General features: G+C 42.9%; 1 protein-coding gene across 1 annotated transcript in view; it reads left to right on the top strand.

The window, feature by feature from the left end:
• Positions 1-19,570, top strand: part of ALDH1A1 (aldehyde dehydrogenase 1 family member A1) — a 271,085-nt gene that overhangs the window by 26,841 nt on the left and 224,674 nt on the right. The window contains exon 2 of the mRNA XM_086961266.1: positions 11,217-11,321. Within this exon, the coding sequence (XP_086817392.1) occupies positions 11,217-11,321 (105 nt within the window). The remainder of the gene's footprint in view (positions 1-11,216; positions 11,322-19,570) is intronic.

Here is a 19,570-nt window from a genome sequence, read left to right as displayed (position 1 = left end):
TGCACATGTGATCAGGAAAATTGCCATTGCTCACGGTGCATGTTCGACAGTGGATGAAGTGGGTTGAAAGCTGTGGTAACCAGAAGGCACAAGCATTTGCGAGAGTTTGAGCTATTGTAAATCCACAATGCCTTTGATTTATGTGTTTTGAAAGTCTGCAAGCGGTGCAAAAACACGCACTTTGTACTTATAGTTCTTGCTTTCAAAAAGCAATTCTGTTAGTAAAACAAGCACAGTTACTGCCAGCCTTGCTTCTTGTAAACAACAACATGAGTACAAAGTGCGTGTTTACGCACTGCTTGCAGGTTTTCAAAATACATAAATAAAAGGCATTGTAATTTACAATGCCAATAGCTCATACTTTTGCAAATGTGATACCTTAGACTAGCCAAGTCTAAAGAAAAGGGCGAAGCCGCCATTAAAGTGAAAGTGTGACATGGGGCAGTTTGAAAAGAAAGTTACTGAATAGTATATGAAAATATGCAGCTGCGTTTGGCGCTGAAAATAAACCAATGACGCAGCAGCCACTGTATCAGCATGGTATACTATGCTATGAAAAAAAAAAGCGATGGGGAGAGCGTGTCCTGCCTGGAGAAAATTATTTAAGCAAATGGTGCTCGGAGGCTGTAATTAAAGCATACTGAGTATTAACACATGTAACAGGGCATGTCCTCATGGGAGGTTACGAAATGAGACAAGGCGGTACTAAGGAGGGACTACTTAACCTATTGACCAATGAAAAGCCACAGTTTCCCAAAAACAAAGACAAATGCGAAGAAAAAATATGGGCGCAGAGTGGGTGGAGCTCCAACTTCAAACCTGCATACAGCATGCCCCGCAGAGCAGCGCATGCGCCGCCCAGGCTCAATCTAGAAAGTAGTTCCCTAAAAGTGAGCAGTAGAAGGATACAAGTCATCCTACCAAACGGATGGCAAAAAGGCTATGCTCCATGGGGGGACAAACACAAGGTTGAACACGATTGACAAGGAAAGCCATTGAATAATAAGGAAGCACATGAGAGTGATAATAGAGGCAACCAATTGTAACCAATAGGCGGACTGCAAGAAAACAGCCAGCTCTTGCTTAGCCCACAAGAAGCCTTTCCAATCATTCACCTTGCCCTGTCTGATAGGCGACATCTAAAAAGGCTGGCAGGTAGATTCAAGAGTCCACAGAAGATGTGTCTCATCGGCTGCCAGCCTAGGCAAACCACATATATGAAAATATATCTAGGTTACAGATTACTTTCTTAAATAACTGTAAAAGCATATACATAGGAAACCCAAACTTCTACCATGGTGATAGCTGTTGAAATTGAAATAAGATTTATTGAGCACAACTTATGCTCAAGACAGATCTTCAAAGTACTAAAATCCCAAGAAAACGAAGGAAAAGAACCCACGCTGAAATAAGTATGGGTGTGGAATGAATCAGTGTTCCGCAAACAAAAATAACATGCTAGCTCTTGTTATGTCAGGTGCTAATACTTTTTTGTGATTATGAACTGTAACAATCTGTTAAGCCATGTCCTTAATTACATATGTCTTCCCGCCATGCCAGTGCTCACTGTTTTCATCAAAGACATCTGAGGACAGGGCCTGGTGGACGTATGGAGCTTGCTTGTTCAGGGCTCCAACGTTCTCAGGCATGCGTTATTCTGTAGCACTCTGATACAGATGAATGTTCCCTCTAAACGGCTGATAGAGTGCAGCTGGAGCAGAACTGGAGAAAGGCATGTGGACCTGGAAGTGGGAGTGGGGGTGAAATCGGAAGTGGGCCTTGGGTAAGGTTAAGGAAGAGCGTCCAGGAAAAGCAATGTTTTCATACGGGTACCAAATCACTACTGTGTGAGATATATGTATACCCACAATTCTTTACACTATAAAGCATACTTATTTTATATCATTTCATTACATGTTTCCAGTTTTCAATTATAGAGAAATGCACACCGGCCTGCATACTCTTCCACATTGCGTTCGTTTTACATAACTAAACCTAATATTCCTAAGAAAAAATTAAAGATGAAGCCTTGTGTAAAAACTAATAAAATAACAAGCAGGAAATACCAGCGTCAATTGTGTATTTCCTTCTCTCTCGCTGAGCCGCAAATTAAACAATGACCCAGCTGCTCTATGTTTCTGCATCCTGATGTTGAAATCATTGAGTGTGTGGCAAAGCATCTTTAGCACAACCTGCCCCGGTGATTGACAGCTTCAAGCTAACTCAAGCTAACTCTGCACCAGGACCTGCCGAGCAAGGTAGAAGAAATCCGGCTGTTGACCTCAAAGTCCTCTACTCTCCGTGGGTAGAGTGGAACTCCATCTCCATGTGTGGTTTTGCCAAGTGTTGCAAGTTTAACAGCTCCTGCTGATTCCGTTTTTTACCAAGGACAGCCAAGTCACCTCTGCCCTCGGACTCCCTGAGCAAGGTAACAAAGTAACGACTGTTCGAATTTGGTCTAGGGACCCGCATGACCTTATCCACAGGAGGGTTTATTTGAACTCACCCTAAAAGTGACCTAGTGTCACCTGTCTTTTTTCCCATTGACTTCAATGGTACCAGTTTGACAGATTAACTGTATCTATTTTGACCGCTTGAAAAAACCACGACTGCGGTTGTATGTAGAATACAAAGTTTGTTTTGGTATCAATATTTATATAGAAAAAATAATCTATTTTTCATAAATTGGTGTCAAGGTTTCTTTTGAGTCATGTCACTTACTTATTGTTGGTACTGTGAAATGTTTATCACATATTCCTCTGAATATGCCCGACTGCTCTGTCCCACACTACCAGGACTGAGCTAGGGCTGTTAAGGTCGAATCCGAGGTCCTGTGTACAGTGAGAATATTGCATGGTAAGGCACCCCCCATTCATACCGCATAATATTCCACCTGGCAACACCTAGGATTAACCTGTGACCTTTAAATGAATATTGTTTTAGTGGCAAGTGATGAACTCGCTAATCTTTCTTGACTGTGAAGTGCAATCATGCAGGAGTCTTGAAGAGGAGGCCCATGTAACATATGTTTCACTCTGGATTATTTTAATTGTATTAATTGTTAAGTTTTCATGTTTTATCGCACAGATGTATCTGATTTTATGTGCTTTTATGGCAATACTCAGAAATAAAGTTTGATATTATGATGATAATATTAACCCTTTCCGTGCTGCGAACGTCCAACGGTCGTCGCGTGCACTACCTCGCTGGTGCTGCGCACGACCGTTGGACGTCCGAATCCCGTTAGCGCGATCGAACGTCCGCACTGGGGCGGAATGTTCGACGCGCTAAACAGGTTAAAAGTAATAATCATCATCGTCATCATAATATTACTAATTTATTTGTCCTATAGCAAATGGCACTGCAGTTTCATGTTTTCTAAGAAATATAAAAGCGCTCTGGTATTATTACCAAATGTAATTCTAGTCAACTGACAAACCTCACACAAAGAAGGCTAAGTTATCCTTACTATCATAGAAACTTGAACCATATAGATCACAACGGATGTTAGCAGTCAGCGTTGAACTTGTTGCATAGTCTTGCCAGCAAAAAATACAGATAGGTCTGTGGCAGTGCCAACCTAGATGAGGTGTTCCTAACTCAAGCTATCTTTTTGCTGACATCAATACAAAGACCCAAGGCAGACTAACTCCTCCCGAGTCTAAACTACATCCTAAAGGCTAGTGCCTCTCACAACTAGTAAGGATAGGACAGAGTAGCGTACGAGTTCACCACTTCCACTTTTGGTCTTTAAGCTGCTAAAAGACATTGATATGTTATTTTGACTACTGAAGATATCCTTCTGTAATTAATTCTTAGCTCCATTCTTGATAGTTGCTTTTTAATATGCCAAGCATCTTCCAGCCAGGATTCATCTTTCTGCTCAGAGGCAATGCCCAAGACTGCAGGAAATCTGCTCACATTCTGTGCTACCAGTTTGCAGCTCAAAGACATGCATATGCACTCAGTTGCAGGTAAGCTCACAAAGACATTCACACATAAATACACATGCATTCCCCAGCACATAGACATACACAAACTCAATATTTTAAACACATACCTTACCTGGGCCGGTCCACGATTCCTGACTCCACACATCTGTCTGCAGCCAGAGATAGACACATGAGCTTCCACCCAAGCGTAAACTGGAAAAGGGTTAAGGATAAAGAGGTAGACCTTTTTTCTGTATTAAGCTTGTGTTACAAATGGGATTTCTGTTTGGCTAGGGCTTGCACCTAAGCCAGGCAGAAACCACCACTCTAGTCAGGGCAATGGAGTTACTCACTGATGAAAACCCCTGCTCACCCCCTTGGTAGCTTGGCACGAGCAGTCAGGCTTATCTCAGAGGCAATGAGTAAAAGCGTTTGCGCAACACACACACATAGCAGCAACACACTAGGCACACTACCACTACAAAAGAAACTCCACCCAAGTAAAGATAACAAAACAGCCTTTGTATTATCATAAACACATTATAAACATAATCACACATTTACACTGCGCCAACAAGCACTAGGCAATTTTTTACAGGGGATTATATACAGGACCAGGCCAATCGGGCCACGGTCAGAACCATCAGAACAGGTAAGTAAATGTAAAGCACAACCAGTAACTACTGGTACCATAATGACCTAAGCATTATCACATTAGCATTAGACCCCATCCTGAAGTATCATAACATGACATTAGGCAATAAATCACATAAGGCCCAAACCTCATTAGCATAAACACATTATGCACTAGGCCTTATGAGCATGAACACAGTATGCCTAAACATCCTAAACATAAACACATTATGTCATAGGCATCGCAAGTATAAGTCACATTAGGCATAACTCACAGTGCATGAATCACATTTCCTGCGCACCACATAAATCACATTAGGGCCTGGCGCCCTATCCATCTAACAGCCCCCTAGCCAATTGGCCTTTTCAGAGGGTTCAAATGCCCTGTGTCCCAAATTTCAGGGCTTGGGCTGCCAATGCATCAACATCAAAATAAACGCAATTGTGCAGGCCTATACGTTGCAGCTGTCACTAATTGACGTACAGCTGTGAGGTACTGGGGACACTGGCACAAATTGAAAAGGAGCACTGGCACCTCTGCGTCCACTGGACCCCCACTGGGGCCCTGCAGACAATGTGCCCCCCAAACATGAAGCTGCCTGCGCTCTCACAGGGCAGCTGGGATCAGTAATGCAAACAGAGGCACCACTGTGCCTCTGGACCCCCACTGGGGCCTTTAGAATATATTATGGCCACCGTTGCAGCTGCCCGCTACGGCTGTGCAGTTGTGAGCAAACAAAGAGCAGACACGGGCAACTCTGCGCCCTCTGGACCCCCACTGGGGCCCTAGGAACAAATATGCCCATGTTGCAGCTGTCCGCTACGGCGTCGCAGCTGTGACAACATCCATAAAGGGGCCTGACACCACTGTCACCTCTGGACCCCCAGGGTGCTCTAAAAACAAATATGCACCCATCGTTGGGGCAGCCCGCTCTCTCGCGGGATCTCCCAGACACTAGAACTGGCAATGTGCCTTGCATCAATTCAAGCCCCACTCACTGGCTCTCAGTGGGACTTTGTGCTCCTCTACGCCCGGTCTGCACCCAGGGTTGCAGGTTGCGCACGAGGTTCTCTCCTCTAGTACAGGAGCCTGCCTCGAGTCAGGCACTGAGTTGCTAGTCTTCCGCTCTGGCAGTGCAGCAGTTGGAGCAGCTTCCTATCCTGGCCCCTTTCAATTGGTGGGCCAGGACTTAGCCCTACGCACAATCAGGCAGCGGTGCCTGTCTTCCGGGTTGCGCCAGCAGTGGCCCGTGGCTCCCTCAGGCAGCGGTGCAATGCGGGGTGGGCAACCGCTACAAACCAAAGATTGCGGGGTGGGCACCCGCCATCAGAAAGGCACAACACACATGGTAGGCTCCCGCTAATCTCAAAATAAAATTACCAATGCGGGGTGGGCACCCGCTCATCGGGGCCATAAGCGGGGTGGGCTCCCGCTCAGTTTCAGGAGCACAAGGGGGAATCCCCCACGCCGGGATTCCCTCACCACACAGAGCTGCAGGGGTCACCTCCTGGAAATATAGAGCTGGGGGCAACATAAAAAAGTCCTTAGGTATCAAGGGGTATGGTGGGCCCCAGGGAGGCCAGCACAAGGGCCCTCCAGCAGGGAGGCAAGCCCAAGTAGTGGTTCCTCCTGGGCCCCCAGCTGCAGCAATCCCCCCAGCAGGACCAGGAATAGCACATTTTCATGGGGTCACAACCCCAGTATTTATTCCTCTTTGTCTGCAGGGCAGGACTTTTGGGGAAACCAGATACAACTGGTTTAGGAGGGATTTGGAGCACTCTGTTGACAGGGCTCCTCTTCTCCATTGTTAGATGGGGGCTCGTCATCAGACACAGCACAGTGGGCGGAGCTAGCATTCACTAGGACAGACACACTCCTATTCAGGGACCAGGGACTTCTCCTCCCACCACTCCAAATGCAGATTTCCCATTCAGCCTAGCGCTGACTCACCCTGCCCCTCCTGGAGCCACACACACCTCCAAGCCCCTGCCACTCAAAAGCCAGACATGCAATTCACAAAAGGCAGGCAGACACACAGCACACAGAAATGCCAACTTCTAAAAGTAGGATTCCTAAATGAGTCATATTAAATCCGCTCTCCCCATTGCGTAGCATTTAATATTACTATTTCAAACATACCAAACTTGACCACGCTGCTCCTTTCGTATCAGGAATTACCACTGAAACACTTATCAGGGAATCCCCAATGCATTCCTATGGCAGGGCAGCCCCACAGTAGTGAGAAACTAAAATGGCAGTTTGTCACTACCAGGACATGTCACACACTTAAGGTACATGTCCTATCTTTTACCTACAATAAACCCTGCCCATAGCGCTAGCTAGGGCCTATCTTAGGGGTGACTGACATGTAGTAAAAGGGGGGTCACGGACATGGCACACAATTTAGGTGCCACGTCGCAGCTGCAGTGACACTGCGTGCACAGGTCCTGCAATGGCAGAGCCTGAGACAGGTTTGAAAGGCTACTTTGGTGGGTGGCGCAATCAGCAAGTAGCATTTAACTTACCAGCCCTGGGTATGAGATAACACTTTACAAGGAACTGACAGTTAAATGAAATAGGCCAAACGGGTGTAGACCAATCTAACCATATTTAACACAGAGAGCACACACACTTTACAATGAATAGCAGTGCTATATTGCCCAGAGGCCTAAAACAACCAACACCATGTCAGAAAAAAGGCTAAGAGAAAGGCAAAAAGTTTAGGGATGACCCCGCAAAAAGGGCCACGTCTAACAGCTTGTGATTGGGCAAGAGGGTGTGTGATTTGACAAAACCTTCAGCTCTATTATCTGACATGGTGCATTGCGTGATGCTAGTGCGGCATGTCAGCTATGTATTGTGTGTGTGAGGTAGAGCAGTAACAGCCCCCACCAGGCACATGCGTAATACATCTTGTGGAGTCCCCTTCTGCTGGCAAAGTAATATTACAGCTTTTCCATGCAAACAAATGATCCGTGAGATCGTTTGTTTTCATATAAAAGTTGTAATATGCCAAGCAGTACTGACAGAGGCAGTGGGTCGACGCCCAGGCGACTCCATAGGGGCAGTCAGTGTTGAAACCTAGACATCTTTTGGTTCCTATGGAGGTTGAATGGCCCAGATTACAGTTACTATAAGGAAAAGCAAGCCATTCCAAATATCATATTTCTGTCTTTAGTGTACCAATTAATACAAACGCACGTTAAACCTTTAACTATTGCCTTTGTCACTACTTCTTCACAAAACTATTCGTTTAGCTACTGCTTGGAAAATAAGAACAAGATTCATGTTGTAATAAATATCTGGAATAATATTCTAAATTCAAAAGCATTTCAATTTTGACTTGATGCAACCATTTCAGTGATATCAAAACGAGCATTCGAATATATGAGGGCTATTCATTTAGCTAATATCATATCTGTAACATAGAAGTAAAAATATATTCTTTTTTAATTTACTCAGTTATATTTCTTTATAAGAGGTTACACTCTAGGGGTTAAAAACAATCCTAGGTTTATAAATGTAGCTTTTAAAGCCCACTATGACAATTTGTCCAATAAAGGTGAAATACACCTTTATAGAACCACTGAAAATGTGACATCATAATAGCAGATAATTGGAAGTCTCCTATTCTTGTATTGCTATATACAATAGAGAATGCATCTCATTCAGATAAATACGAAAGGAAAAACAGACAAAGAGTAAACATTGAAAAAGATTCATCAACAATACACTTCTGGTTTTATCATTCCTAAAAGATTATTCAATGTATACGACCTTCTATGTTTACTCAATAGTTAGCCGAAGGATCATGAAAAGAAAATGGTGAAACCAATATTACTGCGAGTATACCAAACAAGTCAGAAGGTAACAACTGATCTATATAGCTATGAATTGATTTAGAATGGTGATTCATTAGATTTTTAATTCTCCCGATTCGAAAACTAAGCAGGATAATGCTATTATTTTTATTTTTTATTTATTAACGTACACATTTGTAATTTTGTTCATCAAAGACCACGCCTTAGAGGGAGTGAGAGCAGTTTACATATCTCAGTCAAGGAATGCAAATTACATATACCTGTTATCCTTAACTTAGTATGTACAACATTGCTAGTATTGGCACATTATGAGGGTAGCTTACAGCAGAGGTTATGCAAAAAGAAATACATACAGCGATTGCCGTTGACCATCAATTGTGGGACCTAGGAGCAAAGCATACAAGAAAATTAGCTAAGGCATTGAGGGGCATATTACCAACAGTTAGCGATATTTATCGCTAACTGAGCTTAGTGTTAGTTTTTTTAACGCCGCGCTTCACCCAATATTATCACTGAGATAACGTCCTATTACCAACGTTTATCTCCAAAGAGATAATATTGCAGGCGTTAGCGTGAATATCGCTGGAAAACCAGCGGTGTTCACGCATTAGCGTGCAAATGCTGTTAGCCATGTTATCCACCTCCCATTGGATAACATGGCTAAGAACTGGTATTTGCAGGCGTTAGAGTTTGGAGATATTCACGCTTAGTGCGAATATTTGCATCGCTTCGCCTTTCTTGGTAATAGGCGATAGCAATGTTAGCCACTGCTGTCACAATTGCTAACGGGTTGGGTACACCCACTTTGCATGTCTTTAGCGATAAATATCGCTGACATGCAAAGCGGGCCCCAAACCATTCGCTATCGCCTACAAGCTGTCGCTAACTGGTGTTAGAGACAGCTTGGTAATATGGCGATGGAATTATCGTCGCTTAGCGGACGAAAACGTCCGCTAAAGCAGCCATAATTCTATATCGCCACCATTGGTAATATGCCCCAGAGTTCCCAGATATCTTTTTTAAGCCAGTATGGGAACAGGATACCAGCGGTTTCTACAGACGGGCGCTCCAGATTCTCAGGGCATACCCTGAGAAGGAATCACCGTGGTACGGTGTTTCTTAAGGTCCTATGGTTCCATACTAATTGTCTTTGACATTTATTTTGAAGTGAACCAATCCGACCTGAGAGGTTCCGTTTTTGTGAACTGTACTAGCAAGATAGCAGTCTGCATATTCCCTGCACCAATTCGGGTATTTTTTAAAAGCACCAGGCATCAATGGGTGGCTATTTCATCCAAGACAGTACTATTTGTTTAGGATTAGGGTTGGGCCAAATGTAACCTTCACTGATGAAGTCAGTAAACTTTGCACTCAAGGAAGATGAGCCTGACCTCATAGGAATTCGCCCACGTCAAAACTCAACTTTATCCGGTCCCTCATTATTGAAGCTGAATGTCCTGCAAAGATAGAACTCCCAGTGGCAGGAGACTAGTTTAACCCATGCCGCACCTGGTTGACCGTAGCTGCAAGGGTCAGGGGAACACACAAAGGCCACTGCTGGGCTGCAGCAAGCATCCCATTCTCTGCTGCCTGGCATATCTGGTAGCAGCGGATCCGATGTATGGTCGTTTGGATATAATAAACAGCAGCCGAGTTGAGAGCCTGCAAATCTGAGCCCTCCGCCCCTTTTTTGCTTCTTTTTGTAAAGACGTGACCATCTTTAAACATTTTAAAGCTATGGACTTTTTTTTACAAAAAGACACTGATTTGAAAAACATTTGAATTTACAACATGACACACCACTATTTAAAACTAAGCATTGGAGAACATGGTCAGAAATTCTAGCCATGATCAGACAGGGAGATTTGCTGGGTAGGGGCACGCTGTAACTGTTTTCTGAGGGTTTAACTTTAGATGGTGCTGAGTGATTCACACATGTTTTTTCTTCAGATAGAAAATCCTATGGGTGGGTCTCAAGTGGCAAGATAGCAAAGGCCCAAGGCATACACCAGGACACTAAGCGCTATAAAAGACAATTCCACGAGGATGTGCTTAGATGGGAGACCTTGGTACATTTGTCTGTGGCAACAGGCAGAGTGACGGAATTGTTCTGCTGACCTCCTTCCTCAATTTTCACCCAACCGCCCAATAATGTCACCACCCGAACTTTCCTTGTATGGATTCACCCCATAGCTGGTCCACCACACCACTATCCCGCAAGCAGTGCAGTGGCCAGAGCGGCTGACTCTGGAGCGCAGGCTTCATGGTTCGGTCCCCGGTGCCCAGGCAGTTCTGCTCAGCACCGTGTGACTCTGGGCAAGAGCTCCCTGCATCTCACTGACGGCCCCCAGTGCCTTGAGGCCCTTAGGGGTGGTTAGCTCGCACTTAACAAATGCCAGATTTATTAATGTTGCTTTTATTACCATGTATTGCACCATACCACTACTTTGTAAAAATAATTTCCATTAACTTATCTGAGGGGATGAAAATGTTAATAAAATTAATTTCCTTCCCAAAACCAGCGCATAATCAGCCTCATAAACCATTTAATAATTATAATTGTTTTCCAACATTCTTGCATGTTCTAATTTGGCAGATCCACAATCAGAAACATAAATCTTTATGTATTAGCCAACACATTTGAACGCACTTGTGTCTAATGGCAAATGAACCGTTTGTATTTTAGTTGTTGACATTGTACATGAAAGGGGCTCAAATAATGCGTCTCTGACACCCCCCACTGCAACTACAGACAAATGTACTGCTGTTTCATTAAAATTAAGATGTTTACTGTAGCTCCAAAATCACAAACTTTGCTGTCCTTTGCAGATATTTATAAACAACGAGTGGCATGATTCAGGCAGTGGGAAGACGTTTCCAGTCTACAACCCAGCCAATGGAGAAAAGATTTGTGACGTGGAAGAAGGTGATAAGGTAAATCGAGTTTTGGAAAAATGCATGATTATTGTGTCATTACTGTTGTGCCTTGGCTTTTAGTGTTTTATGATATCATAGGGTTTTTGAAAATTTCAAATCACTGGCACAAAGGATATTACTCTTTTGTTCTATAAAATTAAAGCTACACAGGGTTAAATGATAGCTTGGCTTCTAGACTATTCAATTAAGAGGATGCCGAACCTTTACCCACTCAAGGATGTCATACTTAATCATGGTGCCCTCTCCTCACGAATGAGGAAACTTTCCCCTTAACAAGCGGGCTCACCGATGTGCCAGGAAGTTCTTATGTCTCAGAATGTATCTGTGAGAGGAACTATCCAACAACAATGACTTTGTTCTGGTAGCAGTGGCACAAAAATAAAACTACAGGAGGATAACTCAACCCTGCTAGGAAGTAGACATGTTTCGGCCCACAATAACAAGCATAAACAAGATTCTGGCGATTGGGGTCCGTAGATAGACATTCCAGAAGCTAATAAACTGCCTGCTTCTCTGCTGATCCTATGTAATCATTTCAATAATAAAATGAGCTAACGTTATAGCCACACTGGATGGCCTTCACCGACTATGTCCACAAGTGTGGATTATTTAAGAAACCTAATGTATCACATGCAAATTAGCAATAACCAGCACAGCAGCACAAAAGGGACTGTAATAGAAACAGTGGCCACTTTTTGCACCCTTGGAGAAATTTGGTATTGCAGTAGGGGCAGTAGACATGTGTTCGGCCCCTTCTGTAATAGGACAGCATTGTCTTCAGAGGGCATTCCCAAATTTGCATGGAAGTGTAGCACACAGATTCATGATAATAGGACCGCACCATTTAAAAGGTGAGCATTGGCTTCAACTGACACTGTGTGCCCTGTGTATAGTTGCTAATCTGAATCGCTAATATCCTTAGCAGTCTGCCTAATACATGAAACAAAGATATGACCAGACTCAAAATGTGCAAAAGAAAAGAAAAAAATGAAGTCAAAACTTTGTTCTCTTTGCTTGGAGGATATGGGACACATAGTGGGTCCTCTATATAGCTAATGACCTTAAACAAGCATCTCAATACACGGAGCAAAGACATGACCGAACTCAAAACTGCAAAAAAAGGAAAACATATAAGGGCATATGTACAAGCCCCTATCGCCATCACAATGTCACTTTTACCGATGTTGTTGTGGCAATAGGTGCTGCGCTTTATGTACAAGGCAGGGTTTAACACTGCCTTATACATAAGGCCCCCTGTCACGCTATGGTTAGCATGAAAGGGGTGGGCAGTGGGTGTTGCAGTGGGCGTTCCATGACAACACTCATTCATTGTGACGCTGTCCCCTATGTACATGGGTGGCATACATAGGAGGCAGCGCCAAAATTAAGACCAGTTAAATTCTGGTCTTACGTTGCTGAAATGAGGAGAAAAGCTTTATTTCGACTCGTTTTTGCTTTTTCCATGTGTGCTGCCTTGTGCAGCACACATGGACAAAAAGCAAAATGCCATGGTTTGTTTATGTACAGGAAGGTGTCTCTTCCTGTACATAAACAGACCTTTATAATATTACCATTTTGTCACTTTCATGCGTGCTGCATGAAGCATCACACATGAAAGTGACAGAATGGCATTTTAGGATTGTTTATGTGCAGGAAAGGACACCTTCCTACACATAAACAATCCTCCCCTGCACGCAGACACCTTTGTACTATGGTGCAAGGGTACCTGCGTTATCACTAAGTTGCTAAACTTAGCACCATTGCAGGGGGAAACGCAAGGCTGCACCACATTCTCGTAAATATGGCGCAGCCCTGCTTTTTAGAAGTGGCTGAGTACGGCGGGAAGCCAAGGAGACTGACATCGCGCTCCGCCACTTCCTTGTACATACCCCATGTGAGAGCTACTCTTCTCATACCAGGCTTTCATAACACTCCTGAAAGTCATAAAAAAAACAAAGAGCCTACCTGAGAATTGACAGCTCATTAACTGTCGATTACGAGCCCTTTGGTTCTCTATAGTTTCGGCCTGTCTTCTTGTTCTATTGCTTCCTAGCTATGTACGTACAAGAGACATACCTACAGGTTCACATATACATTCCAAGAAGTACAAGGTTGCTCCTGGGCAGGTACAGTACGTCTTTCTTTTCTGCAGCCACGCCCACACAGTCACTCCAGACAACAGCAGTCAGCCTTCAAGGAAAACCTGGGAGATTTGGTTCCAAGAAAGTAATTGAACCTCTTGCTAAACAGGACCACAACCGGGCACGTTTTCTGCTCAGTGAGCTGTAAAATCATCTCTGAAGAGGGCTGGTATTAGCTGAACTGCCCTCAGAACTTCTAAAATGTGATTCATTATTCAGGAGTTGTAAACATGGTATGGAACATCAACGCCGTCACATAATAGGCCACAAGGTTTCTGGAAGTAATCTAGCTGTACTGTAGGTTAAGGACACTTACTTTACTTCTTCTTCTTACATTTATTTTGACGTCACTGAAAGTACAAAAGCTCACGCAGCATGTTCGATGGCTTTTTTCTATAGTACAAATAAAATAGTAGCGATCATTGAAAGAGCCTTTAATTTTGGCGTAAATAATTGGTTTTATATGAAAGGAACACCGAAAACCTTAACATTATTTAAAACGTGTACATTGCACTTAATTGTGAGGAGAAATATGTTAGCACATGTACTGTGCATCGCAGGCATGTCACAGCTCAGGATGTTTCTATATCAGAAAATCGAGTCAGAGAGAAGACTAAAAGTTACATGAGTATGTATTATTGTTTTCAAATAATGACATAGGAATTGCGTACATAAGCAATACGTCGCTTTCATGAGGTGAAAAAATAAAATTAAAAAATGTTGTAGACATTAGGTGATTAACTTGTCTTTGATATTCCGCTTTCTGTAACTCCAAAGGTATCTAGAACTGTGAATGGTTTAATGCAGAAGCTGCTATCAATCAATTACAACTATTACTTTCAACACAATTGAAGACAGTTTACTGACAATTTAATAGTGAGTATTGTCCCTATTGCTTGCCATTAATCTTCATCACCTCAAGACCTAGTCCTTCTCATCACAGTTTGTTGTGACAGAAATGTCCTACATGGTTGTTCCTCTGCTCCTCTGTGTAGATCAGGCATCCTGGCTTTTGATTTTGGCCATAGACTCACACAAATCTAGTGCGCATAATGGCGTCTGGGCCTGACGCTTGACAAGAGTGAGGTTCGGAAACGCCCTGTGACCTGGGGCGCACCAAGTGCACCCTCATTGTATGGACCATAGACGCTGAAAGTAGGGGTGCTGCAGCACCCCCTAAATAACCATGCTAGAGTTACCAAGATGAAAGAGAAATATATATGCCTTTAACTTTTTTTTATCTTGTCACATTTGCTGTGCAGTCAAAGACAAAGGTCAAATGTCAGACTATGTCTTTGGACAAATTAATGCCTATTGTTTTAATTTGGGAATTGGTGTTTACCTCTGCAAAGTGAAAGGATTTTGTAAAGTGAACTATCTGAAAATGTTGCTGCAGTGTTGCAAGAGTAAAAGGAAAGACTAAATGTAGGATGTCATTTTTTTCTAGCACAGCAAAATGTGAATACCTATGAATGAAGTTTACAAATATTTCAAAATAGATCAGTTGTTGAGGAAGCACAAATTATGCACTTTTTTTGTAATTCTGAATTGTGAAGCAAACGAGGATTTTAAAATGATCAAAACAAATAAAGAGACATTACTTGGTGATGTGAAAATGTTAAGTACTTGCAGAAATATAGTTGTACCAGTAAAACTGCATGGTAATAGTAATTTTGCAGCCATTTTAATGGAAACGAGCTGTCTGTAAATGATAGTGTGCTTCAATACCATGTTTAAGAAAAATATGTGCAACAGTGTACTCATAAATATGCCACTGGCTTCATACCACCTCTTTATAGCTCACTGAATTGGTGTGGCTCATTGCTATACTTTAATATGTCAAACCATTGGATTTTTCACATTCCCTGTCTCTTCAGGCATGAAACACTGATGACGATGCCCCCACTCTGAAAATTGTCCACCACTATTGGTACAAATATGAAGTAATGATGCCAAAGCACATTGTGTTGTATATCCAAAGTTTTGGCCAGACTTTGTAACTGTGCACTGGAGTGGAGGCCTATTTGCCAACCCGTTTAAAAGTCTGGTTCTATGCGCTAACCCCGATTCTAGCACTATCATCCCAAGTCTATGTCATACACATTGGTGTTTAAAGCCTGCATGGTGCATGTATGGTGTGAATGAGTGAACACAAGTAACAGAGGCCTGTAGGATCCATTTTGGATAACCCCAAACCTGGCCTTTCTGAATAATATGGAGGTGAGTTTCTTTTTTCCAGACAGTGGAAGTGTATTGCTGTCATTTGCTGAAGCTGGTGGGAGGAGCTCAGCACATAACATGGGGAAAGAGGAAAATACTTCTTTAGAATTTCTGATGAGAGGAGCTGCTCATTATTTTCCCTGTAGCACTGCCATTTTGAAGGTGGTGGAGTGAATGGTGGGACTATATGCCCTGTTGTTCAATGTGACCACTTAGTTGAGGCCAGCTTTTTCTCTTCTCCTGATTACTCCTCAGTGTGGCTGATGACATCCAGGTGCCAGAAGCTCAAATGTCCATGTGCATTTGTTACAGTTGTTCCAGGCTGGAGACTACATTGCTGTGGGACACATCACCATGCATATGCTGTGTTTGGAGATCAGCCTGAAGAGGACATTTAAAAGGAGAACCATCCTAAACCGGTTCTGAAAATGCAGCCTGTTAATCTGCACCTCCCTTCTGAATTGAAAACATAAATGTTGAACCAATGACCCACTTGTGTGTAAGAAATTGGATTATTGGTTGAGATAGGTCAAGGCCCCACTTAAGCAACAGCCACAATCCCTTTCATGGTGAACCACAAAAGCCAATAAATTAACTTATGCTTAACCCTCTAGCGTCTTGGTACAAACCCAGTCAGGAATTATTTACACACAATCCGTAAACAAACCATAATTTTTGTAAAAATACAACACAAGAAAAATCGGAAATTACAGTAGAAAAAATAGTCAATTTTGATAAACAAAGTGATACCAGAACAACAAAAATCCAATCAGCAGAACCAGTGTTATAGAACTTTAAAGTTTTTAGTGCAAATAGTGCCAAGAAGCAAAAAGCATCATTCGTAGATATCTCGACGTGCTAGACCGGAGAAAGTCACAAGTTCAGGCTGACAGCAATGAAGCGCTGGCTGGATACAGGGACCAGGTTGGTCCGGCTCAAAAGTTACCTTCTTTAAGTGGGGCTCGAAGAGTTCCATTATTGTTGGCGGGTCTGCGTGGAGGAGGCTTTTGGTGCAGAGCAGGTCGAGTGCCACAGATGGTTATCACTGTATTGCGCAGATCTGCCTGTCTCTGAATCGTTACGCAGATGGTCAATGTCAGTACGAATTATAGGACCCATGTTGCCGGTCATCATGGACGATCACAGTCTGCGCGAAGAGCAAGCCCTGCTTAAACTTCTCTTTGGTGGTCATTGTGGGTCGCAGACACTTGACACAAACGGGCCCGTTCATGATCTCTAGCAGCCCAAACCTCAGGATTTCCACCTATTCTTTTAAGAGGAGTTGTCACTGATGTCAGCCATGACCTCAGGGGCTCTTCTTGGGGATCAGAATGCACTCCAGCAGAGGCCAGCAACAGGACTTCGGCCTGACTGGAAGATCCACTTGCACTTACATCCGGGTCCCGTCGTTGACTGTCTGGGCCCAATACACATCCTTTATGGGGGAACAATTAAAAGGCCCAGGCAACTGGACACTACTAGAAAGGCCCCATAAACTTTAGACAAGAAAATGCCAACTTTCCAAAAGTGGAATTTTCTAAATTTTAATCTAAAATCCGACTTTATCATTAAAGAGGATCTTAAACTACAATTTGTTGAGTGTAAACATAATTTCTCTATCTACTCAAAATGTGAAGTTAGCTCTATTAAACGTAATAGAGTAACCCCGTATTAGGCTATGGTAAAGATAGGCCTTATGACAGTAAAAAGCGACTTTAGGAATTTTTCACAACCAGGACATGTAAAACTTAAACACATATTTCCTACTTTTTAAATACCACACATGAGCCTTTGGAGCCTCCCTTAGGGGTGACTTTTAATTATAAATCAGGAAGGTTCAGTCCAGGCAAAAGGTATATTTTTCAGGATGAAATGGCAACATAAAACTGCACTACAGGCTGCAGTGGTAGGTTATAAACATATTTTAAAAGGATACTTTATGGGGGGGGGGCACAATGAGTGCTGAAGGTCCACAAGTTGCATTTAATTTACAGGGTCTGTGTACATGTAGTATCATTTACTAGGGACTTACAAGTAAGTTAAGTGCCGCATCAGGAGGCAATAAGGAGAAATAGTTGGTAGTAAGAAGAGAAGTTGTGAATTTCAGCTAATACTGGTGATAATATTGGGGATAAGTGTCACTGGTGCCTTCATTGTTTTCCCTTTTATTGACCAATACAATGTCCCATACCGAGGGCCATATTATCAAGAATGTGCGCAACATTATCGCCGATTTAGCGACAGGAAAGTGCCACTAAAGCGGCGATAAGGGGCTTGATAATATGCCTTAGAGAATTCCAATAGAAGCCCAGTTCTGGTGTCCTTCCCACCGGAACCTGGGCTTCCTTTGGAATTCTCTAATGCATATTATCAAGCCTCTTATCGCCGCTTTAGCTGCTTTTTCCTGCCGCTAATGCGCCTAAAATGTTAAAGTCTGTTCTTCATAATATGGCCCCATGTGTTTAGTTAAGGATGACCTTTCAAGTGTGATGTATTCAAGAAGATTTAATAAGATAATAAAGAAAAGCAGAGCACCAACAAAAGGATCCTGGTAACAGCAGTAAGATAGAGCAACTGACCAAGAACCCACAAGGTTCAATAGAGCACTCAAGATGCATTCCAAAGACTACAAAGTATTCCACAGCCTAGGTCTGGCACTCCTTCTATAAAGTCTCATGTACAGTACAATAAATTCACACTCTCTAAGAGGGTTTATGGAAGAACCAGAAACAAAGGGCCTGAGTCATAAAGGTAAACTTAACACTTTGTGTAAGAAGATTACTATTTTTTTTGGTATTCCCAAACTACGAGTTAAAGTAAGTTTACAACGGTCGGAGTCGCAGATGGAGCAGAGAACTCCACACATAAAAAGATACGCCTGTCCTGTCTTTTTAATTTCTCTCCCTGACTGTGGAGTTTTTGCAGTCGTAAACTTACTATTAATTTGTAATTTGTGAATACCCAACAAAAAGTAAACTTAAAAGTGAATGTTTGCCTTTGTGAAACAGGCCCAAAGTTCTCACCGAGGTTTTTTAATTGCAGAATTACCCACACACTAGGAATATATCCTATTGAAAGAAGTGAATATCAGAACAGGGATCAAGCAATAGGTTAATAAACAGGGCGCTGCCCCTGAAAGTTGCCCTGTGGACAAACGCAATGTATTTCAGGTTGAAAAAGATTCAAACCACATAGGTAGCACTTTTTGGGTGGTGTGCCCTTCGCTTTCACCTAACTTAAGAGATCAATTAAAACTGTGGCATATTTCAGGTGCTCCCACTGACCCATCGTGGGCTGCACAGCGGCCACAGTCTCACCTGCAGCTGAGGTGGCCGCTGTAAAATGAGTGCCGCCAGCACCGTCTTTTGTAATCAGATTGTTATTACAATGTCACTAATTGTCAGACTGATTTACTTGGAAGGCATTGCTTACTTGGCATCAAAAGATAAAGAAACAATGTACGCAGGTGACTGACAAGGGATAATGCCTTCATGATGAGGAAATTAAAGTTTACATAATTGCTACCGCAAGATTTAATATTTCAAAAGATTTCCGTGTGAATAGAGCCCTTTTCCATGCACGTTCCTATATGTTCACATGTTTTCACAATTTAGATAAGAGGAAGGGCTTAATGTTAAAATTTAGCTGCAAAATGCGTAGAATGTTAATGTTGTATACTTGTAAAGCGCACAGCTGCCCCAGCAAAGGGTTGTCCCGGCGCTGTATACTGCTGGGGAACCCATCCTGGCTTTCCCTGTGAGATGGTCCCTCCTGGGCATCTCCAAGGTGAAGACAAGCATCCCCGGGACTGTTGGGGCCGTTAGTAGAGATTAAGCAAGCTATTGCCCAGAGTTGCTGAGTGGGACCCATGGTTAGAATAGGCAC

The sequence above is a fragment of the Lissotriton vulgaris genome, chromosome 3_1 (assembly GCF_964263255.1).
Source record: "Lissotriton vulgaris chromosome 3_1, aLisVul1.2, whole genome shotgun sequence".
NCBI classification, from domain to species: Eukaryota; Metazoa; Chordata; class Amphibia; order Caudata; family Salamandridae; genus Lissotriton; species Lissotriton vulgaris.
Note: the sequence above shows the minus strand (reverse complement) of the source record. Positions and strands in the feature narration are given on the sequence as shown.